Source organism: Phocoena phocoena, chromosome 7, assembly GCF_963924675.1.
Source record: "Phocoena phocoena chromosome 7, mPhoPho1.1, whole genome shotgun sequence".
NCBI classification, from domain to species: domain Eukaryota; kingdom Metazoa; phylum Chordata; class Mammalia; order Artiodactyla; family Phocoenidae; genus Phocoena; species Phocoena phocoena.
In genome coordinates this window covers 36309268-36331642 of record NC_089225.1, presented here as the reverse complement: position 1 = coordinate 36331642, position 22375 = coordinate 36309268, and the positions used below count along the sequence as shown (strand labels likewise).

Sequence of the window (22375 nt, the reverse complement as noted above, 5' to 3'; positions counted from 1 at the left end):
TGAGATGCACAGCTGGGTCCTCACACCCTTCATCCTTCAGGAGGGCCTATGTGTAAACTGCAGTTGTAAAGTGTGAATTAAGGTGCAAACGCAGAAACAAATTAACAGAAGGAAAGAAGACAGAACTCCTTACTGTGTTTTTCTATTTCAATGATGTCACCTTTTCTATAAGGCAATTTTGGTGGGACTGGCCCTATTTTTCCCCATTCACAAGGGCAGTGGATGGTCAACTGCAAATATCACATCACTCTGCTTGGCATTTTAATGCATTTGGTGTCTTCACCCCCACATACACGTGAGAGCACAAAGTGTGTGTGCCTACATCTCTTCACTCAGAGGTGATCAGGATATAGAGCTATGTTCTTTTCCGTCTTCACAAGTCTCTTTTGTGCTTCACTGCTCTTTGCATGAACAGAGAAAATATAAATCTAGTGCCAAGATGCTTCTGAAACAAGGATGTAATGAAATTCTGCGTCCAGATATGTTGACTGCCCTCTACAACACACACATGTGGAGCCAGGTAATGTCTGATGTGATGTGAAGAAGAGATTTAGAAGCCTTGGGGGCATTCACTTCTATGCTTCCCCTGATTTCCTTCCCTGGCCCCGACCAAGCTGGTTTCACATGACAAAGCTACATAAATATTCACTGCCTGTAAGTGAACTCTGGATGTGACCAAGTGTGGTGCTGTAGCAGCCAACATTTGTAGGTCTTCTGACACTTTTGGAATTCCAAGTAATATTAACTGAGACTATTTCAAAGTTTTTCAAACTTTTCCAAATTGGTATAACTTTATGTTTTTCAATATTTGCCCCAAAGAAGTAGATTTCTTAGAGATTGAGGATGTTAAGTAAATTTGACAGTATTTAAAAGATGTGACTATTTAATGTTTTCACCTAATGTGTCCATTGCTCAACAATGACCACGCTGTACCATTTCGGAGAGATGAGGATGACAGCGCAGCTCTGTGAATATTGTGCATATTCATGGCCCCTCTTGAGTTTGACGCTGAATTTGCTAGGTTATTTCCAGCACATCTGTCCTCACGCACCCTTGTTAACAGCACTGCTGATCACCTTGCCCTCCTGCAAGCACACACCACCACCTTCCTGTCATACGCTGGAAGGTAAATTTGAAGCAGCAAAAGACACTGATAATTGCTTAACTACCAGATACGATGTTAATAAAAGGCCATCGTTCCCACACGCAAAGAAAGTTTTTAATCAGGCTTTTGTATTAGCAACTTGTTTTATCACTTTAGTTTGACATCAGACCAACACATGAAATGAGGAGGATGAGGTCTTCCTATGAACATTCGGTTTGCCTGAACTTTTACCTTGGTCCCGATATGATCATCAGATAGTTGTGCATGGAATTTTGCTGTGCTCTCTGTCTGTACTGTTTGAAACCGCTTATGTGCATGAAAAAAAAAAAATCATGACTTGAAAATTTCAAAAATGAATGTCTTTAAAAAGAACTACTTCAAAGTGTATGTATTTATTTTTTTATCTGTTCCATCTTTGATATGGAAATATACTTAAGAGATCATATATATTCGACGTAGCATATTGTGAGCGAATCATTACTTGCCAGAGTCCAGAGAGCATGGGTCTAGTCCTGGCTCTGAGATTCACTCTATATTTGCCCTTAGCTCATACTCTTAACCTCTCTGGGCCTCAGTTTCCACGTGGATAAAACATATGGAAAATATTTATTATTATTATTATTTGCTCACTCTATTACACTATTGCTATCAAATACAGATTTATATAAACATTTCCAGTTAAGAAAGCATGGCATCATCCCGCACACCTATGGCTTATATAACAATCCTACTCTTTGCCGTGGGACTCTCTCAAGAGGAAAACTAGAGTCCCTGAAAGCCCTCTCTCCTACTTCAAGTTAACTTGTTCTTCTCCTCTACAATTTAGATCAAGTACAGGAAAAATTATGAAAAAACAAAGGACAAGTTTACCTCAGTTGTGGATACTCCAGAACACCTACGTACTACAAAAGTCAACAAACAAATCAGTGATGTAAGTACAAGAAACACTGAATGGATTTTTGGCCTTGGGGGGGCACTTGCAAATGTGGAGGGGCATTTTAGATGGCCACAATGTTTGGAAAAGTTTTTTTTTTTGGCTGCGTTAGGTCTTTGTTGCTGCGCCCGGGCTTTCTCTAGTTGCAGTGAGTGGGGGCTACTCTTCGTTATGGTGTGTGGGCTTCTCACTGCGGTGGCTTCTCTTGTTGTGGAGCACGGGCTCTAGGTGCGCGGGCTTCAGTAGTTGCAGCACATGGGCTCAGTAGTTGTGGCACGCGGGCTTGTGGGATCTTCCTGGACCAGGGATCGAACCTGTGTCCCCTACGTTTGCAGGCAGATTGTTAACCACTGCCCCACCAGGGAAGTCCCTGTTTGGAAGATTCTCCTGCCATTTAGAGGGAGGGAGGCAGGGACAATAAGTGTCCTACTATGCTCAGGACTCTTCTTTTACAGTAAAGAATTGTTCCAACCAAATTGACAGACACCCCATTGTAGAGGCACTGGAGCCTTAGCAGAAAGCATGAAAGCACCTGTTGAGTTTATGGAATTCTCTTTCCTTTATATACACTCGATGACAACAACAACAATGTTGCCTTTATATGTTTACATTATGTTACAATGTCAATCGAGATACGTAAAGTTGTCTCTTTCTGCCTTTTCATCTCCTTCAGATACTGTATAAGTTGGAATACAACAAGGCCAGACCCAGAGGCTACACCACAATCCACGACACCCCCATGTTGCTGCATGTCCGAAAGGTCAAAGATGAAGTCAGTGATGTAAGTTACTAGGACGGCTTTGCAGCCCCTCTCACTTTGGCCTCTTTGTAATGTGATATACCAAACCCAGGTCCACTTGTCTATTCCTGTGTAACAATCGCTCTAAATGTAGTGGTTTGAGACAGCAGTCATGCCTTTTTGGCTCACAGTTCTGTGAGCTGAGTGGGCACAGTTGAGTGGATGCTCTACCCCACGCGCTGCAGCTCAGGCAAGAACGCTCACTCCCGGAGCTGGCGTCCGATCACGGCTGGGCTGGGAGCTCAGCCACTGTATAGACAGGAGCCCCTGTACGTGGCCTTTCCGTGTGGTTTGGCCGTCTCACGGCAGAGTGGATGGGTTCTAAGAGGCTAGAGTAGAAGCTTCCAGACCAGTCTGAAAAATGCAGTGTGCCATAAACTCTGTAAGTTTTGTCTTGGCTAAGAGGAAAAGGTAGCCATTAAATTCTAATACTCTGAATTTGAGGAGAAGTTATATTCACATATTTTCATATATATAGCTAGATTCTATGGTGGAAAACTATCATAATATTGGTTAAAAAATAGATTAAATATATATATATATATATATATATTTTTTTTTTTTTTTTTTTTTTTTTTTTCCCGGTGCACGGGCCTCTCACTGTTGTGGCCTCTCCCGTTGTGGAGCACAGGCTCCGGACGTGCAGGCTCAGTGGCCCTGGCTCACGGGCCCAGCCGCTCCGCGGCATGTGGGATCTTCCCGGACCGGGGCACGAACCCGTGTCCCCTGCATCGGCAGGCAGACTCTCAAACACTGCGCCACCAGGGAGGCCCTTAGATTAAATATTTTAATGGCTATATGGGCACCATAAAGAATAATGAAGGCAACTATGGAATCCCTACCCCAAAGCCTTGACTGAGGCTGGTGCTCAGGAATTCTTTGGTAGCTAAACAAATGGGTTCACACTATTGACTCTAAGTTGCCAAGAAAAATGCTAAATACATCAGTGCACTGTTTATGAAGGCAGAAATGTATAAATCATTTAAAAAACATTTTTTATATTTTTTATGTTAAAATAAATGTTGACACTTTGGACATAAACGTCGGGTATTCATAAACATCTATAAGGTAGATCCCTTATGTGGAGCAGCCCATTCCCTCTCAGTGTAGAAAGATGAAGCAATTCTATATCCACTTCCCTAAATTTCTGATTGTAACAATAACCTGAGACGTTGATGAAAAATATGAATTTCCAAGTCAGTCCCCTAAAGCTACTGATTTACTACATCTATGGCGAAGCACAGAAAATTGTGATTTTTATGATCAGGCAAGTTTAGTAAGCGCTACTGTGGCTTCCGTAGAACAGTTTTACTCAGTCACAGTAAGACCTAAGATCCTTCCCCAATAACTAGTGAGAAGTCCCAGGTGGAGTCCCAGGGCCCTGAAATTTAAAAGGAGCAAAAGTGAGTGAAGCTAGAAATTCCAGGCTAGACATGAAAAAATGACCAGTTGGGCTCAAAGAGGCTAAGCCTTCCCTTTTCTCCCCCTCCCATTCAAACCCACATGTGCCCAAACTTACCAGCGATGGCTCTAGCAGTGACAGTAGTGACGACAGCATTCATCCATCAGTTCATTCATTCATCAAATATTTATTGGGTTCCTAAGTGCCTGATGCTAGGAATGAGGTGATGAATGATACACAATCTTTGCCCGCAAGGGATTCAGCTCAATGGAAAGATAAATAATTATAACACGACATGATAGCAGCTACAACTGTAGGGACGTGGAAGAAGGGCAAGCCTGATCCCATCTGGGTGAGCCAATGGGGGAAGGCTTCTCTTCCATCAACAGTTTTCAAGATGTCCTGAACTCAGGAGTTTCTGATTTGGGGACAGGAAAACACACATGGATAGCTGTCCAGCTGCCCCTTTCAGCACAAGCTCAGAGGACATAAGTTCTATGGTGACACTGGTGAACATACACAATGTGTCCTAGGGAGTTGGTTTTAAGATCTGAGACAGGATGGTGCGTGTCACATAGCTGCACGGCTGCATCCCTTCTTCACAACAGACCGATTCAGTCTTAAGGAGTATCATGTACTATATCATGGTTTTAATTTCTTGTTTTTTAAGATACTTGTGGGCTGCTATATAAAAAAAAAATTGATCTGTGTTTCCTCCCACAGCTGAAATACAAAGAAGTTTACCAGAGAACTAAGTCCACCTGTACCATTGAGCCTGATGCTGTTCATATCAAAGCAGCCAAGGATGCCTACAAAGTCAACACCAATGTAAGTTCCAGAAACGTCCCCAAGCCTAAGAGGGGTTCATCAGCTTCTGTAGGGCACATGGCCTCTTTTGACATCTTTTCAAGTGATTGAGTTCTAGTGAGTCCAGATCAAGGGTCGGGCCCCAGAACATGAGTGATAACACTGACCCCTAAATGCTGCCCATGGTTCTTGCAGAGGACGGTGGGGAAGAGCTGGGACGGCCCACGGATGTTATACCCCCTCAGCCTCCATGTTACGATGCTGAAAAATGGGGGATTTAATTCTGAAATGAAGGTTACATTTTCGACAGTGTCTCCAGTCTCCATGTTCTTCTCCTGCCACAAACTCTAGAGCCTACTTCTCCTGAAAAAAAAAAAAAAGAGAACACTTTAGCTGCTTGGTGCTGTCAGGAGTTGGCCTAGACCTTCCTCCTGTTCACATCTCCCTGCGCTGACTCATTTCTTTGTGATGGGGCATCTTAAAGCCTCAACCACAGAAACATTTTTGTGCATTTAAATGAGTATCGACTTCTTAAAATATATATAAATGGTTATATAATGAAATATTGTAAAACCCAACTAGTGCCTACTAGTGCTACAGATAACTTATATTTATTAGGGCCAGCAAACTGAAATGCCTTTAGGGACTGGCAGGTATCGTACAGGTGTCCTGGGGATGGACAGAGGGATGGGTAGCAGGATTGATGTGGGACGAAGCAAATGCAGTAAAATGTACGTTGTAGAATCTAGGTGCTGGGTGTGTGGGTATTCTCTGTAAGATTCATGCAACTCCTCATGCATCTGAAAATTTTCACAATAGAATGGGGAAAAGTTGGATCAATTTTTAACTTATAAAACATGTTATCTTATTGTATACCAATTATACCTTGACCAAAAAAAGGAGAAAGAAAAAGAGTGAGGAAAGAAATGTGCCTCTCATGATGAGGGCTCTTCCCAAGGACACTCACTTCTGTGCCTCAGGTTCAGCCCAAGGCAGCCAGTTCTCCAGCTCAGATGCAAGTCTAGCAAGTCCACAAGCACCTCTGATGCCTGGCTGCCCAGGTTTGAAACCCAGATCCACTGTTCACTAGCTGTCTCACCTGGGCAGCTTACTTAGCCCTTCTAGGCAGTTCCTCAGCTGCTGATTTCATATAGTTGTGCTAAAGAGTCAATGAGTTAATATACATATATATAAAGCACTTTGAAAAGAGTCTGGAATGAAATAAATACTGCAAGTGTTTAATACTTTTTTTAAAAGTTTGAATTTCGTTAGAAATTAAAAGTACTTGACTCTGAAAATGATTAGACTGCACTGACAGAGTGAGTTTGAAGAGTTGTTTTGCCAGGAGCCTTTAAAAATTTTAGCCCCTATTTTGAGGCCAGAGGGTCCCACAAGAGGACAACTTGAGTGGCCAACTAGTTGCATCCATTGTACAGAAATTTTACTTGGGGCTCTCTCTTGCATAAAGAACCATGACTTGTTACATGTTAAAACGCAAGATGAGTCTCTCTGTGCAACGTGTGCGGTTGTGAATTCAGGCCACTGAATGAAGTGACTTGTTTTTGTCTTGTTAAAAACAGCTGGATTACAAGAAGCAGTATGAAGCCAACAAAGCCCACTGGAGATGGACCCCTGACCGACCGGACTTCATCCAGGCCGCCAAGTCATCCCTGCAGCAAAGCGATGTGAGATAAGAGAGGCAGTCAGAACTGCATGACATACCTGAGACAGAAAAATTTATCTTTATTCATAATAACCACTGTCACAGGTGTTAACCCTAGCTCATTTGAGATCCAAGAAGGACAGGAGGGTTGTAAGGTGTGGAAGGCAAGCTCAGGAAGCAGACCTGGCCACAGAGCCTGGTCTCCCGTGGCTGGGCCCAAACACTAATGGCTCAGAGTCCTGAGGGAGGCGGGGGAGGGCCAGGAGGGCTTTGTCCTGGCCTCGGGGCTGGAAAGGAGGAGCCCAGCTTTCAGTGGGCCTAGCAGGAAGCCCCTGCCCCCATCCTGGTAGCAAATCCCCATAGTGCCCTTAAGAAGAGGACTCCCTACAAATTCAACCAAATACCGGCTTCCTCCTGTGCCTGTCACCCTTTCCCATCTTCCTCTGTCTTTCTTCTGTTACAGTTTGAATACAAGCTGGACCGGGAGTTCCTCAAAGGTTGCAAGCTTTCTGTCACTGATGATAAAGACATGGTGCTGGCCCTGAAGAATTCTATAATAGAAAGTGATGTAAGTATTCAGTCCCTTCCAAGAGGCCTAACCTCACTCAGGGCTGTCTTCTGCAGCCCAGTGCCCAGGGGCCCGCAGCACAGAGGAGGCTGCTGCCCACGTCGACCCCACTGACTTGGCAGAGCAGAGCGGCAGCAGTGGGAAGCTGTTACAGCCAGGTGGCCTCTCCCGATCTATGCTGCAACTCAAGATAATCCACGCGCCGCAGTGGGGACTCTGAAGGCCTGGTTGGACTCTATAAGGAAGCGTATTCATTTCTGTGGGGTCATACGCTTCCTATGCTTCCTGTGTTTCCTCATCTGGAAAGGAGGAATAATAATGCCTCCCAGGGTTTACGGGAGGGTCCAATGACATATTTAAAAGTGCTGTGAACTAACGCTGTATGTATAAAGATTCATCGTAAGATTCATTCTGATTGTTATTAAAGCCTCAACTTGCATGAGATAAAGAAAATCCTTTTTTGATATTTCCCAAGATTTCCAAACATGAGATCTTTTCCTGAGTTTAATGATTCTACTCCGTCAATGGTGCTATTCTCCCAGCTCTATTTAGTAACTTGGGAGCTTAATAAAAATATGCAGGAGAGTCAGAGGAGCTGAAGAAATGCTTTTTTCACCCCTGCAGCTGAAATACAAACAGAAACATGTCAAGGAAAGAGGAACCTACCATGCCGTGCCCGATACGCCTCAGATCCTCCTGGCAAAGACAGTCAGCAATCTGGTGTCCGAGGTAACCCTCCAGCACCCCATAGGCTTGCCTTCCGTCTTGGGCTGATGCCCCAGGCAGACATTTAAACAAGCTCTCTGTGCTTTCCCTCAGAACAAGTACAAGCAGCATGTGAAGAAGCACTTGGCTCAGGGCTCATACACAACACTGCCGGAGACCCGGGACACCGTTCATGTCAAGGAGGTGACCAGGAACGTCAGTGATGTAAGTGACCAGCCCCAGGACTCTTGGCAACAGCAATGGCACTTTACCTTAGAATCCAGCAAAAGACTGTCAGCGGCATTTTTGCTTACACTTTCCTTTGCGTTACTTCACTCTTACCATCAGTACCTGTATGTGAATCTTGAACGCTGGTTTCAAAGACAACTCAATACTTATTGGCTTTCCAATTACGGCAACTGTGGCAGATGTGGGTTTGGCCATAGGGTGTATTGTCTAGCAGTATAAGATGCCGCTAACCTAGTGGTAATAAAGGGAGGGAGCATTGATAGTAAAGATCAGCCTCTCCCATCATCTCCCCTCCCCTTAAACTGCTGAACAATTTTAGAGAAGTCAAGTCACCTCTTTGTATCTCAGTAATCTCTGCCCACTACATCCTTATGGATAATGCTCTAATAATCACGGTATTATATTTTATGTATCTTAGTATCTCAGTAATCTCTGCCCACTACATCCTTATGGATAATGCTCTAATAATCACGGTATTATATTTTATGTATCTTTGTATCTCAGTAATCTCTGCCCACTACATCCTTATGGATAATGCTCTAATAATCACGGTATTATATTTTATGTATCTTTGTATCTCAGTAATCTCTGCCCACTACATCCTTATGGATAATGCTCTAATAATCACGGTATTATATTTTATGAGCCCTGTGTGGTTCCATTTATTTTAAAAAGGTAGAAATGGTCAATGAAAGAGTTTAATTTGCTTGTCATCAGTTCTCCAAAGACTGGTGTGTGGTTCAATGACAGGTTCCAGGACAGAAATGACAGGGAAGAACGAGAATATGTATCAGAGACCCCAGTTCCAAAATGACACCAAAATGGAGAGCCACGGATTTTCCTCAAGATCTTCTCATAGTTCTTCAAGTAAAACAATTCTGTTCCCAGCTTCCTCTGCTCACATAAGTAATTCTGGCTCTTTTTAGACAAATTACAAGAAGAAGTTTGTCAAGGAGAAAGGAAAATCCAACTACTCCATCATGCTGGAGCCCCCAGAGGTGAAACACGCTATGGAGGTGGCCAAGAAGCAGAGTAATGTAAGTTTCTCCTCTCACTCGCAGGGGGCCACTTGAGCTGGTGGATCCCACATCGGTATATGCTGGGCTGGGTCCAGTGAGTGGTCACCCTAATTTCTATATCTGGTGGTCTAAAAAATACGGTAGTGGGGTTGATTTGGTTTTAGTAAAAGGTTCCTTTCAGAAAGATAGCGTATCTCTCAAGTGAGCAAATGTTTTCTTTTTCCAAATAAAGGTCGCTTACAAAAAAGATGCTAAAGAAAACCTGCATTACACAACAGTGGCCGATCGGCCAGACATCAAGAAGGCCACGCAGGCAGCCAAACAGGCCAGCGAGGTAAGGGTGTGTTTAGAAGGTACCCAGTCCCAAGTGGTCACTGCAAACAAGTAGTTGGTGGTCCCTGGCCACCTAGAACGTGGTGCCCATTCTGGTTTTCTTTGATGCAGGTGGAGTACAGAGCCAAGCACCGCAAGGAAGGCAGCCACGGGCTAAGCATGCTTGGGCGCCCAGACATTGAAATGGCCAAGAAGGCAGCCAAGCTGAGCAGCCAGGTAACACAGATGGACGAGCAGCAGCTCTGATGTGAGGGGATGTTTAAAGACCTTGCAGGAAGAAGTGATTCCCAGAATGAAAGTGCGGTATTAGCAACCAGAGAGATACTGCAGCACTCCAGAGCTTTGAAAATGATATCACGAAAAGCTTTGAAAAGTTATATCAGATGCAGTCACTTTTAGTTTTTCATTCAGCAAACATATATTGAATGCCTAGGCTAGAAACTAGAGGCAGTAGATGTCCTCAGACTATATGTCTATGGCTAAATAATTACAGTTTGGGGTTGTAAGTGTTTGATCGAGGTATGTACAGGGAGCTGAGGGGGAATGCCTAATTCTAGCAGATTTCATATTATTGAGTAGATGGACTTAGGAATGTGTCCAAACTTGATTGCCCCATTACCTAATTTCCCTTGTGAGACCAATTATCTAGAATACTCCTGAGTTACGACAAGTTTTCAGACTTTAGATCAGAGACCCCATGATCAACCACCAGATCTTCCAGAGAGCAAGTTTTAGTCCCAAAAGATGAGCTCAGGAATATCTTATCTCTTCTCCAATTCAAAGATCCTACCTTCTTTTCATTGTCTGTTTTCTCAAGTATTTGTTTGAAGAAATACGTTTAGGATACCTCTGGTGGTTGTATGTATGACTTTCAGCAATGCCAAATGTGGGATCCCAATCTTTTGGAAGATACAAGTAACATCAAGTGACAAAACAGGAGGGAATTATGAGGAGACGAAAAGTTCAGATGACTGAGGACAAGCAAATACTATTTTTAAAACGTTTTTGAATTTAAAACTCCTATGTGGTATTTTTATTATAAGTTATTGGAATTGTATAAGTACTTGAAACCAAGATATGAAATCACCAGCAAGAAACAGTGGAATCTCTAAGAATAATGAAATGTAACATGAACTTTTCAATGTAAAAATTTTTAGTATGTTTTTAAATCTCCAAGGTCATACCATTAGCAAGTTAAAAACAGGTTGAAATTTTGAAGACTTTACCGGTTTTACAAATAGAGGCCTGTATTTCTTTTTTATTTTTTATTTTTGGTACGCGGGCTTCTCACTGTTGTGGCCTCTCCCGCTGCGGAGCACAGGCTCCGGCCGCGCAGGCTCAGCGGCCATGGCTCACAGGCCCAGCCGCTCCGCGGCACGTGGGATCTTCCCGGACCGGGGCACAAACCTGTGTCCCCTGTATCGGTAGGCAGACTCTCAACCACTGTGCCACCAGGGAAGCCCGAGAGAGACCTGTATTTCTAACCCCAAGTGAATCCTATGATGTGGAGAATGAGTCCCAACCAGATCGTTTTATGAGCTCCCTTTCCTGGGTTTACTTCCTGGGAAAGGCTTGCCTCAGGATTGACAGCTTCATGGTGCGGCCCCTGGTCCAAGGAGACTTCTCCTCTGTGTGGGCCCTCCCCGTTCTGACTTTGCTGTCTTGCTGGTACTCTAGGCGGAATACGTCAAAGGCCAAAGGAGAGGGTACGGGCACGGCGCCGCATCTTATGACACCCCTATGATGAGGCAGCTTAAGAAAACTAATGTGCTCATCAGTGATGTAAGACTGGCATCAGTGATCCCATATATCTGTCTTCCTCTTTCTCTCACCTATCTTCTTAGCCTTGGTCAGGGGACTGACCAAGTCGCACTCTTTTCTGTTGGTTTTGTGTTGGAACGTGTAGAATGCTGTGGAAATTTGTCAAAGGATATACTTTTGCACACACCTGTCTTTTGCTGCATGAAACTTTCCCTCTGGAACATGCCTTTGGAACAGGAAGGTAGAGTAGATTTGGAGATGGCCTCCTACCTTCTTTAGGCTGCTGACACCAATCAAAAGATGAAAACAGACTGAGAATCTCATCTGCAACCACACAAAGACAGCCTCTGCTGATTACCATTGCTGGTGTTTAATACATTTAAGACTGGCATTTAATACAGTCTCTCAGTTCAGACATACTCTGAGTCAACAGTATAAACTGCTCAAAATGTTTTCGCTCATAGCTTTCACCCTGTTTTTTGCAGTCTCAGTGGCGAGAAACATTCTAATTCTTGGACCTGCTTTTCAGTCTTTAGAAGCACCAATATACAGTTCAAGTCCCTGAAAAGGAGCAGAACAACTGGATGTTAGATCTTTAAATTTAATTGAACTTTGAAAGAATAATTGATCAGAAACCGTTTTCTCACACTATCTGAGCCCTTTGGGGTAATGGACACTGGTATTGCCGTTTGCTGATACACGGCATTGCATGGTTGCCTCTCACTTCCCTGGTAAACAAGAAAAAGAAGGCTTTTCCGTTCCATACGCCATGTGAATGTGGTTTTACTGTACTTCCTGCCTAATCCCACACCTTTCTAAGAATTCTTGGAGTCCTGAATCTGATGTGTGTCCTTATCATGCAAAACATAGTAGTTCTTAAGATCCAGTCAAAAAGGAAGGTCGAGCGTGTTGGCTCAGATTCCCGGCAGCAGTTGTGCTCACCTGCACTTGCTTGGGGCCTTCTTGTGGAAAGAGGAGGCACAACTTTTTTTTTTTTTTAATTAAAAAGTTAGAAATTTAAATCTACTTAAAATTAACAGAAAAGAACTGAAATGAGACCAGTAGAAAGCTGCTCTTCAAATATTTTCTCAGAAATGAGTTATTTTCTAAAAGATAGAGGATTTTTAGCATTCTTCTAAAAGAAATGGATTTTATTCTCATCAGAGATGGGCCTTTGCATCATCCCTTCCCCAGTCTGACTCTGCACATCTAGTTTACTTTGCTTTTTCCTTGTTTCACTGCTCTTGGGATCAGCCCTAGTCTTATGGGTTTCTATATCCTTAGGAAAAGTTTTCTCTTGGTTCAGACAACTCACCACCTCTGACTTTCCTTAGCAGGCTTTGCATTTCTTTCTTTGGGGAGTGAACTTCCTTTCAGAGAAGAGCCATTGTAGCATTTATTCACATTGTGTTTTCCTGTTATGTTTTCTGCTTCCTCCATTGTGTGTCTGACTCAGTGTGCCTGCATCGTGCTGTACTGTTCTGCATGCTTATTTTGCCAACACATTTCCACTGGAGATTTATTCAGAATCAATGAGCCTCAGCACTGCGAATGCTTTTTCTCTGATGTGGCAGATTTCATTGTTCTTAGCATTTGAGTGGTCTCCTTTTGTTCCTGTTGTGCTGGATGTGTAAAGTTGTGGGGAAGTAAAGTGATGAAGCATGAGGGGTACTGATTTTAAATGCCTACAGTGTGAAATATCTGGTGACCAGATCCTGGTGTGCTAATAACTTTGAATGAGCGAGTCTTTCATCTTACCAATAACAGAAACTCTAGGTGTCCCAGAGCATCAAATATTGCCCTTTCAGCTGGCTAACTTCTAGAAATAGCTCATTTTTCTTTGTTCCTAGAGTGAGTAACTAGTAGAGTTCTACTTCTGGATTAATCCTAGTGACAAAGGCATCAGTCTGTTTTTAAATAAGGAAATGTTTCTGTCACTTTCAGTTTATTCTGTTGAATATCCCTATAAGTAAATTGTCATCTTTAGCTATTTTACCTAGGCATTATGACTGTCTCTCTCTTTCATCAATCAGATCACATTTATTGAGCAACTATTAGTGCCAGGCATTGTGCTTATTTTTTAAATTGAAGTTATTTTGTCCTTTGTGTATTCTTACTTTTATGTATCCTGCAAGTATATTTAATCTTATTTTTCTCATTATACTAAAGTTATCTCACTTCTTTCCTTCTTCTAGCCTGAAATCATACCGAAGCCATTAACCCCCAAATTCTGTGCTTCTTTTACTCAGAAGTTATGCCAATTTTTTTGCCAATTAAAAACAAATTTAAATGATATAGCGAAAGTACATAACAATAAATCTCCTGATTTAATAGATTCCTTACTTCTCACCCTTCTTGATCATTTATAAAGCCTCTTGGAACTCCTGGCAATAGACCTAAAGTGCTTTTGGTTTTGCTAGTTAAGAGGACCAAAATGTTCTGAGTCAAATATATTAGATCACTTCTTTGAATTGAGCCTGAAGCCTTTTCCCATGCATTTTTATTCTGCATCAAAAAAAGGTGAATATCTTTCATACCTCCAGATAATATAAAAATGAGCAAAACAAATACTATATCACTTGATCTTATTCTCAATTGCCTGTTGTCCCAACATAATTATTAATAGTGCTTTTACTCTTAAAAGTGTCCTAATTTGGATAATAAATTATATGACCCCTTTATGTGTAGCACATACTCTTTTATATTTACATTTCCTCCATTCCTCAGTCTTCAGATTAATTGATGCTCAGGAATAATTTGGATTTTTGCATTTGCTGTTAGGTTAAATACCGAGAAAATTTCAACAAAGAGAAGGGCAAGACACCAAAATACAATCCAAAAGACAGCCAGCTCTTCAAAATCATGAAAGATGCTAATAATCTCACAAGTGAGGTATGTGTTTGTTTAACTGTGGTAAAATATATAATGTGAAATTTGCCATTTTAACTATTTTTAAATATGTAATTCGGTGGCATTAATTACATTCACAATGTTGTCCAACTACCACTATTATTTCCAAAACTTTTTCATCACCCCAAACACAAACTCCGTAACTATTAAGCAATAACTCTCCATTTCCCCCTCCCACCAATCCCTGGTAACCTCTAATCTACTTTCTGTCCCTATGAATTTGCCTATTAGAGAATTCATGTAAGTGGGGTCATACAGTATTTGTCCCTTTTTTTGTCTGGCTCACTTCATTTAGCATAATGTTTTCAAGGTTCATCCCTGCTGTAGCATGTGTCAGAACTTCATTCTTTCTTATGGTTGAATAATAGTCCATTGTATGTTTACATCACACTGTGTTTATCCCTTTGTCTGTCGATGGACACTTGAATTGTTTCTACTTTCTGGCTATTGTGAATGAGGTATGGTTTTTCACCGCCATCCCCAGCACTTGTTTCAGGATGGGACATCTTATTATGGTTTCCATTAATACAATTTTCCATTTCCTATTTATGTGATTTCCTTTTTTCCTTTACTGTTGTACAGGTTAAGTATAAGGCTGACTTGAAGAAACTTCACAAACCTGTGACTGACATGAAGGAATCTTTGATAATGAATCATGTCTTGAATACAAGCCAACTCGCCAGTTCTGTAAGCTCAATCATTTGCTCCAGAAACAGCTTGTTTCACCCATTTTCAACTGAATTCCTTCTCTGAGGTCACTTGCATCTCCTTCTCTGCTACTGAGGCACTACATTTATTAGAAAGCTCTCCTGTTCTCTGAGTGCATTCTTCCAAATTACAACATTAATCTACCAGTTCTCCACTGACTCTAACACCTCTCAGAATATAAAAATGCTTCTATTTTGGGGCTATTTAAATTTTTTTTCAAGTAACCACTCCCTTTCCCCCTTCTAAAAACATAGACTTACCATTTGGAATAGTTTCTTTCACGTTTAACTTTGCACCTTAAAACCTACTTTGAATAAGCCATATAACCTAAGTGTTTACATCCTTGTATTAACTGACAATACTGAATGTGGATCTTCATCCTTTTAAAACATTTTCTTAAACCCCCTATGTAGTGTTTGCTAATTTTAATTTGGTCTTGGTGCTGTTGCTGTGTAAATATCTAATGTAAAGAGGAAAAATAGGAATGCTGAGCAGCTTTGCCATCAATGTGCCTTTTTTTGCCACCTTCCCCTCAGTACCAGTACAAGAAAAACTATGAGAAGAGTAAAGGCCACTACCACACAATACCCGACAATCTGGAGCAGCTTCATCTAAAAGAGGCCACAGAATTACAGAGTGTAGTAAGTTGACCAAGACTGACTTTTTTCCTGCACATTCTACAATGTAAAAAATTTTGATGTATTCCACCCCTACCCCCCAAGGATGGTAGTTATAGTTGTAGTAACCATTGCTTGAGAAAATACCCAAAGATATTAGGGGCTTTGAATTTAGCAACATGTTGAAACAAATGTTTATGTTATGAATGAGAGCAGCGTGAACATACGTTGGAGAAACAGTGCATAGACATGCAATATGTGTTATTCAGGGTACTGACAGGGACTGATAGCATAAAGATTACATCACAAGGGAGACAGACCCCTTAGAAAATATTACTAAGGATGATAGGGAGCCTTTCGAGCAGAGGAGTGATATGCTCAGGTCACCACTGAAGTGGTCTCTGGGGGTGGAAGAAACTGCAAAATTTGTAAAATAATTAAGATTCTCAGAGGAAAGAACTTAGAGAAGGAGCTTGCTGTCACATGACCTTCTATATCACAAATTCAACACTATTTAGGTCCCCCATTGGGCATCAACCAAGAGGTCTAAATTACTAGAAATGCTCTCCTGTCATCTGTAAAGCAGCCCATGATCCCGGGCCTCTATTTTATTTTATTTTATTTATTTATTTATTTTTGAAAATGTGTTTATTTTATTTAAAAATACCTACAGCATCCCTTTCATTTATTTATTTTTTTAACTTTTTATTTATTTATTTTTAACATCTTTATTGGAGTATAATTGCTTTACAATGCTGTGTTAGTTTCTGCTTTATAACAGAGTGAGTCAGCTATACATATACGTATGTCCCCATATCTCTTCCCTCTTGCGTCTCCCTCCCTCCCACCCTCCCTATCCCACCCCTCTAGGTGGTCACAAAGCACCGAGCTGATCTCCCTCTGCTATGCGGCTGCTTCCCACTAGCTATCTATTTTATGTTTGGTAGTGTATATATGTCCATGCCACTCTCTCACTTTGTCACAGCTTACCCTTCCCCCTCCCTGTATCCTCAAGTCCATTCTCTAGTAGGTCTGCGTCTTTATTCCCATCCTGCCCCTAGGTTCTTCTGACCATATTTTTTTCTTTTCTTTTTTTTTAGATTCCATATATATGTGTTAGCATATGGTGTTTGTTTTTCTCTTTCTGACTTACTTCACGCTGTATGACAGTCTCTAGGTCCATCCACCTCACTACAAATAACTCAGTTTCGTTCCTTTCTATGGCTGAGTAATATTCCATTGTATATATTTGCCACATCTTCTTTATCCATTCATCTGTTGACCGGGCCTCTATTTTAATGTGTTGTCACAAGCAAGAGAGATGAGATTGGGCTTTGCTATCAAGATGCTGTGTGACACAGACTTCTGTCTCTATGTCTTTCAATGTCTCCTGTGTAAATTAGGAATATCTATAGGCTCCCCCCATTCCTGGTCACATGTGATGAGGATAAGGAGATTGTATTTGTAAAATAGCCTTGGGGGTCTTTTTGAGAATGACAGGTTTGTTAGTAAGTCAGTCAACAACTAGTCAACTGGATTTCATTTTTTGGACGCGCAGGCTCAGCGGCCATGGCTCACAGGCCCAGCCGCTCCGCGGCATGTGGGATCTTCCCAGACCGGGGCACGAACCCATGTCCCCTGCATCGGCAGGCGGACTCTCAACCACTGCACCACCAGGGAAGCCCTGGATTTCATTTTTATGCCAATCTATATTGGCAGCACTGAATATGTGACCAGTTATGACCTCAATTGAGTTTTTGATATATAATTAAAGCTGTATGCATTATCTATTAAATCAAGACCCCAGGTTCCTCATAAAAGTTCTTATGAAAGAAAAACTGGAGATTTTTATCAGAAATATTGGCTGAGGCTCTGGCTAAAATGTTCACATCTACACACATCAAATCTTGGCCAACCTTATCTATGGGCGGTTTCCCCAGGCACTTTCTTGCCTCACAGCTTCTCTTAGCTGATTCTTCTGCAGTGATTCCTTTGTCTCCTTGAATTGAACACAAATCCTGACCATGCCTTGCAGACAGTAATGATGTTCTCCCACCAGGCCAAAACAAAAAGCTACTGGATCTGAATCACAACAGGAAACTGTTTTGAGTGGCAATGAGATACCACCCACTGGACATAATGTATCAATTAAAAATACTATTGCTAAACTGGTGTCTGTCTACAGATTGGCCAGAGAAGACATATCTCATAAAGCTTTTCATAACTAGGTGAAATACAAAGAAAAGTATGAAAAGGAACGAGGAAAGCCCATGTTGGACTTTGAAACACCAACATACATCACTGCCAAAGAGTCTCAGCAGATGCAGAGTGGGGTAAGTCCTGCACAAACCCACCACACAGCAAATATACCATCAAGCTGATGAAAACAAGCTCTACCCACAGAAGTATCCAGCCTGTTGTTATCCCAAAGTTGTGAATGATGGGACTCTAAAATATGATGACTAAAATCTTTTCCATCTCACAAATCCTGTGGCTCCATTATAAAAAGAAATGATCTGAATAGTAAACATTTACCATATATGTTTTATTTCAACTATCCTTTTCATAGAATTAGAACATAGAAAACTGTTCCTAACACTGAAACAATTTATTTTGAACATAACATAAATTTTTCTTTGAATGAAAAGTTCTCTCTGTGCAGACCTACTGTTGGCTTTGAATTGCTCTTCTCTTAATAGGAAGCCTCCAGTCCCCAAAAGGAAGACTTTTTTCTTTTAATCAGGATTTTTATCAAAATATCAAGTCAACATGACATATTTCCTATTTTAGAAATGTAAGCAGAGGCATCTAAAATAGTTCTTTTAATTTTTAAGCAATAGTAGAGAAGAATGGATCTTAGAATGTCTGTTTTCATTGGGAAACAGGCTTATTTTGGATTTCTTTTTGCCTCCCCTCCATGGGCATATCTCCAACCATAAAGATAAATGGTTTTTAATAAAAGTAACATTTTGGGGAGCTTCCTGGTGTGTAGAATGCCAAATAATGAAAAATTTTGAAGGGTTTCAAACAATTGCTGACTCTGGGTAAAGCATCTATGGGAGTTCCTTGTACTATTCTTGATACTCTTCTATAAATGTAAAATTCTGTCAAAATTAAAAATGACAAAAATCAAGTCCCAACATCTCTTCCAAGCCTCCCAGTAAAACAGCCTCATCCAGGGATTGGAGAGGAGATGGGGGAGGTCATGGCCCTCCCTCTCAACAGTGAGCAAAGCCGGAGAACTTGTCTGTGCTACATTATTCACCTTATCTGTTCAGTGACTTAATAGTCATGATTATGAAAAAGGCCAAATTTGCATTTGGTACCCTCAGGTTTCCTTCCTCTGGGGTGTTTTTGTTTTTTTTCCCCCTTGAGTCACTTCTAATTCAGAAGTAAAATCTTTTGTTGCCTTCAGAAAAATGTCATCAGGAGAGATGACAGTGGATTGAGAGTCTTGGTGGCATATCCATCCTTCCACTTTCAAAGGGCCAGCCCCCATCACAGCGGCAGACAGACGAATGAGAGGCCACCAAAGTTTCTCAGCCTCTGAGTTTCCTTGGGCCATTTGCTCTACACAGAGTATTTCCAGAACAATCAGGCATATTTCAAATGTGTGACCATTAGCAGAACTAAGATCAAGTTAAGAGGCCATACATAGAAGGAAAATGGAATTCTTTTCTTCCTAGGATTGAGAAAGAAATTGTAATAAACATTCTTAACTTGTCTTTCCTTCCTACTCACTTTAGAAAGAATATAAGAAAGATTATGAAGAGTCCATTAAAGGCAGAAACCTGATTGGCCTGGAGGTCACGCCAGCTTTATTACATGTCAAATATGCAACCAAAATAGCCAGCGAGGTAGTGCCTACGTGGTCTTTTCTTTCCCTCCTGATCCAAATAATTGCACTAATGACACTCATCAACGTGTTCCTTCTACCATTTTCACTACCACCTAACTTTTCAGGTTTCAAGTTGGGTTCACATGTGTTTGGTACTACCCCCTAATCTACTACCCATGTTAATTCTTCTAATTTTTTAATTGAATACCTTATTAAATGTGCTTACCTCAGCCTTCTATTAATTTCTAGTTTCTTATTTGACATTGAATATTAACTGATGAAGCTTATACCCTGCCTTTATTCATATCTTTATTTACTAAACTGTAACTCTTTAAAATTAGAAGGATTTTTTGTTTTGTTTTGGCTCTTCACCAAAGAGGAATAATCCAGGCTTTCTTGTCAGCATTGTTGCTTGTATTTTGTGCCATAGAAAGAGTACAGGAAAGATCTAGAGGAAGGCATCCGTGGGAAGGGTCTCAGTGAAATGGAAGATACGCCCGACATGCTAAGAGCAAAGAACGCCACTCAGATCCTCAATGAGGTGGGCACACAGCCAACTGCATGCACAGAATCAACCCAGCATCTCCTCCTCCTTAGCCAAGTTGCATAAAAAACCAGAAAGCAATAAAAAGAGAGTTTTTGTATTTCAGATTCCATATTCAACATGATTATTAACCGTTAAATAAAATATCTCGATTTTGGATGTGTTGATATTATAACAGTCTGTTTCTGTAGTGGCTATTGTAACCTGTTATTTATCTAATATTATTTGATTTAACCTTGATACATTTGTTGTGCCCATTTAAATAAAGGCAGCACACTGGAGTGGTGGGCACCTAAGTATAATCCTTTACATACCAAACCAGATTTAAAATGTGCTTTTATACTTTAATTTTCTAAGTAGAGAATGCTAACAAGCGTTCCAAAGGAGGCCTGGCATGAGTAGAATAGTTTCCTAAAGTGGTCTGCTGTTGTCACCACTCCATCCTGCCACAGGGAAAGGTGAAGGTGACATCAGCAACTGAGGTGGCATGTTATGTGGATCTGTATTCACTCTGCACATTTATTACCTAGTCATGAGTTAAGTAACTTTTCTTTTTTTTTTTTTTTAATGCTACTATAGAAAGAATATAAGAGAGACCTGGAGCTGGAAGTCAAAGGAAGAGGCCTGAATGCCATGGCCAATGAAACTCCCGACTTCCTCAGAGCCAGGAATGCTACAGATATTGCCAGTCAGGTCAGTGTTACTGTTCCATGTCAGTCTTTCAACAAAAAAAGTAGCTGTGATTACAAGGACACAGTGTTGTCCTTCTGTTGTCTTACTTGTTGATCAATTACAGTTAAACACATATAGTGGCATCCCTAAATATCCACATGGTGGAATGCATTCTGATGAAAGGATCAGGGGCCCTTTGCCAGGGCTGCTTTCATCTGTCCTTCTCCTACTGTCTGTTGATTATCTCTCTCCTTCTGCTTTCCCATACCCTACCCAACACCACCCTGCCCCCGCCCCCAAATAGATAGTAAGCCTTTCAACAGCTAGGACTCAACCTTTCTTTCTGAATCTCACTCTTTAGCATAAAGCTATAGACACAATAGGGAAAAAATGTTGGCTAGCAAATGAATGAATCCTTTTGGATAAGAAATATTAATCACTTCTTAGTCAAACTAAGCCAACGGATGTGCACATTGTAAACATTTACCCAACTATTGGCTGTCCTTTTGCAGGTTAAGTATAAGCAATCAGCAGAAATGGAAAAAGCCAATTTTACTTCTGTGGTTGATACTCCGGAGATCATTCATGCCCAACAAGTCAAGAACCTTTCAAGCCAGGTAAGGACATTCATCAGAACATCACTTATTGACCCCAATCATGAAGAACAAGTCTTTCCATTAATACCAAAGAAGATTCTTTCAAATCACAGTTTTTCCCAGTGAAAAAGAAGGGGTTCGTCTATGATGCAAGTTTGAGTTGAAGTTGAGGTTTCCGTATCAGAATTAAAATAAAGGAGGGAATTTTAAGGTACTGAAGAACTCTTACATGGTACCACCCATAATTTTTTTAAATTTATTTTTCCAGTTTTATTGAGACAAAATTGACATATATGACTGTATAAGTTTAAAGTGTACAGTGTAATGGTTTGGCTTATATTTACTATGAAATGATTGCTTCCATAAGTTTAGATAGCATCCATCATCTCATAGAGACACAGTAAAGAGAGAAAGCAAAACAAAAAGACAAAAATTTTGCCATGTGATGTGAACTCTCAGGATTTACTCTCTTAACACCTTTCACATGTAACATAGAGCTGTGTTAGAGCTGCATTCACTGTAGTCGTCGTCATGCTGTACATGACATCCTTAGTACTTATTTATCTTATAACTGGAAGTTTGTCACTTTTGACCACCTTTCTCCAGGTCCACCTCACCCTCATGAGTCTCCCGCCTCTGGTAACCACAAATCTGATCACCTTTTCTAGGCACTTGTTTTGATTTTAGATTCCACAAATAGGTGAGATCATACAGTGTTTGTCTTTCTCTGTCTGACTTATCTCATTTAATGTAATGCCCTCAAGGTCCACCCATGTTGTCACAAATGGCAGGATTTTCTCAGTTTTTATTCCATTGTACATATATACCACAACTTTTTTTTTTTTTTTTTGCGGTACACGGGCCTCTCACTGTTGTGGCCTCTCCCGTTGCGGAGCACAGGCTCTGGACGCGCAGGCTCAGCGGCCATAGCTCACAGGCCCAGCCGCTCCGCGGCATGTGGGATCTTCCCGGACCGGGGCATGAACCCGTGTTCCCTGCATCGGCAGGCGGGACTCTCAGGCGGGAATCAGTCTCATAATGTGGATGTAAAATTTGTGTGCAAATCTGGAAGAAACAAAGTAGACCTCCCACATTTGGATTATCAATTTTTTTTAATAAGACTGAGATTATGTCATCAACGCTAA

At 41.2% G+C, this 22375-nt stretch overlaps 1 protein-coding gene across 1 annotated transcript in view; it reads left to right on the top strand.

Moving 5' to 3' along the window:
* Positions 1–22375, top strand: part of NEB (nebulin) — a 225939-nt gene that overhangs the window by 183742 nt on the left and 19822 nt on the right. The window contains exons 109-126 of the mRNA XM_065880211.1: positions 1932–2036; positions 2713–2820; positions 4964–5068; positions 6628–6732; positions 7174–7278; positions 7903–8007; positions 8098–8208; positions 9159–9269; positions 9484–9585; positions 9696–9800; positions 14127–14237; positions 14838–14942; positions 15500–15604; positions 17809–17913; positions 19327–19437; positions 19849–19959; positions 20542–20655; positions 21147–21251. Coding sequence (XP_065736283.1) covers positions 1932–2036; positions 2713–2820; positions 4964–5068; positions 6628–6732; positions 7174–7278; positions 7903–8007; positions 8098–8208; positions 9159–9269; positions 9484–9585; positions 9696–9800; positions 14127–14237; positions 14838–14942; positions 15500–15604; positions 17809–17913; positions 19327–19437; positions 19849–19959; positions 20542–20655; positions 21147–21251 — 1929 coding nt within the window. The remainder of the gene's footprint in view (positions 1–1931; positions 2037–2712; positions 2821–4963; positions 5069–6627; positions 6733–7173; positions 7279–7902; positions 8008–8097; positions 8209–9158; positions 9270–9483; positions 9586–9695; positions 9801–14126; positions 14238–14837; positions 14943–15499; positions 15605–17808; positions 17914–19326; positions 19438–19848; positions 19960–20541; positions 20656–21146; positions 21252–22375) is intronic.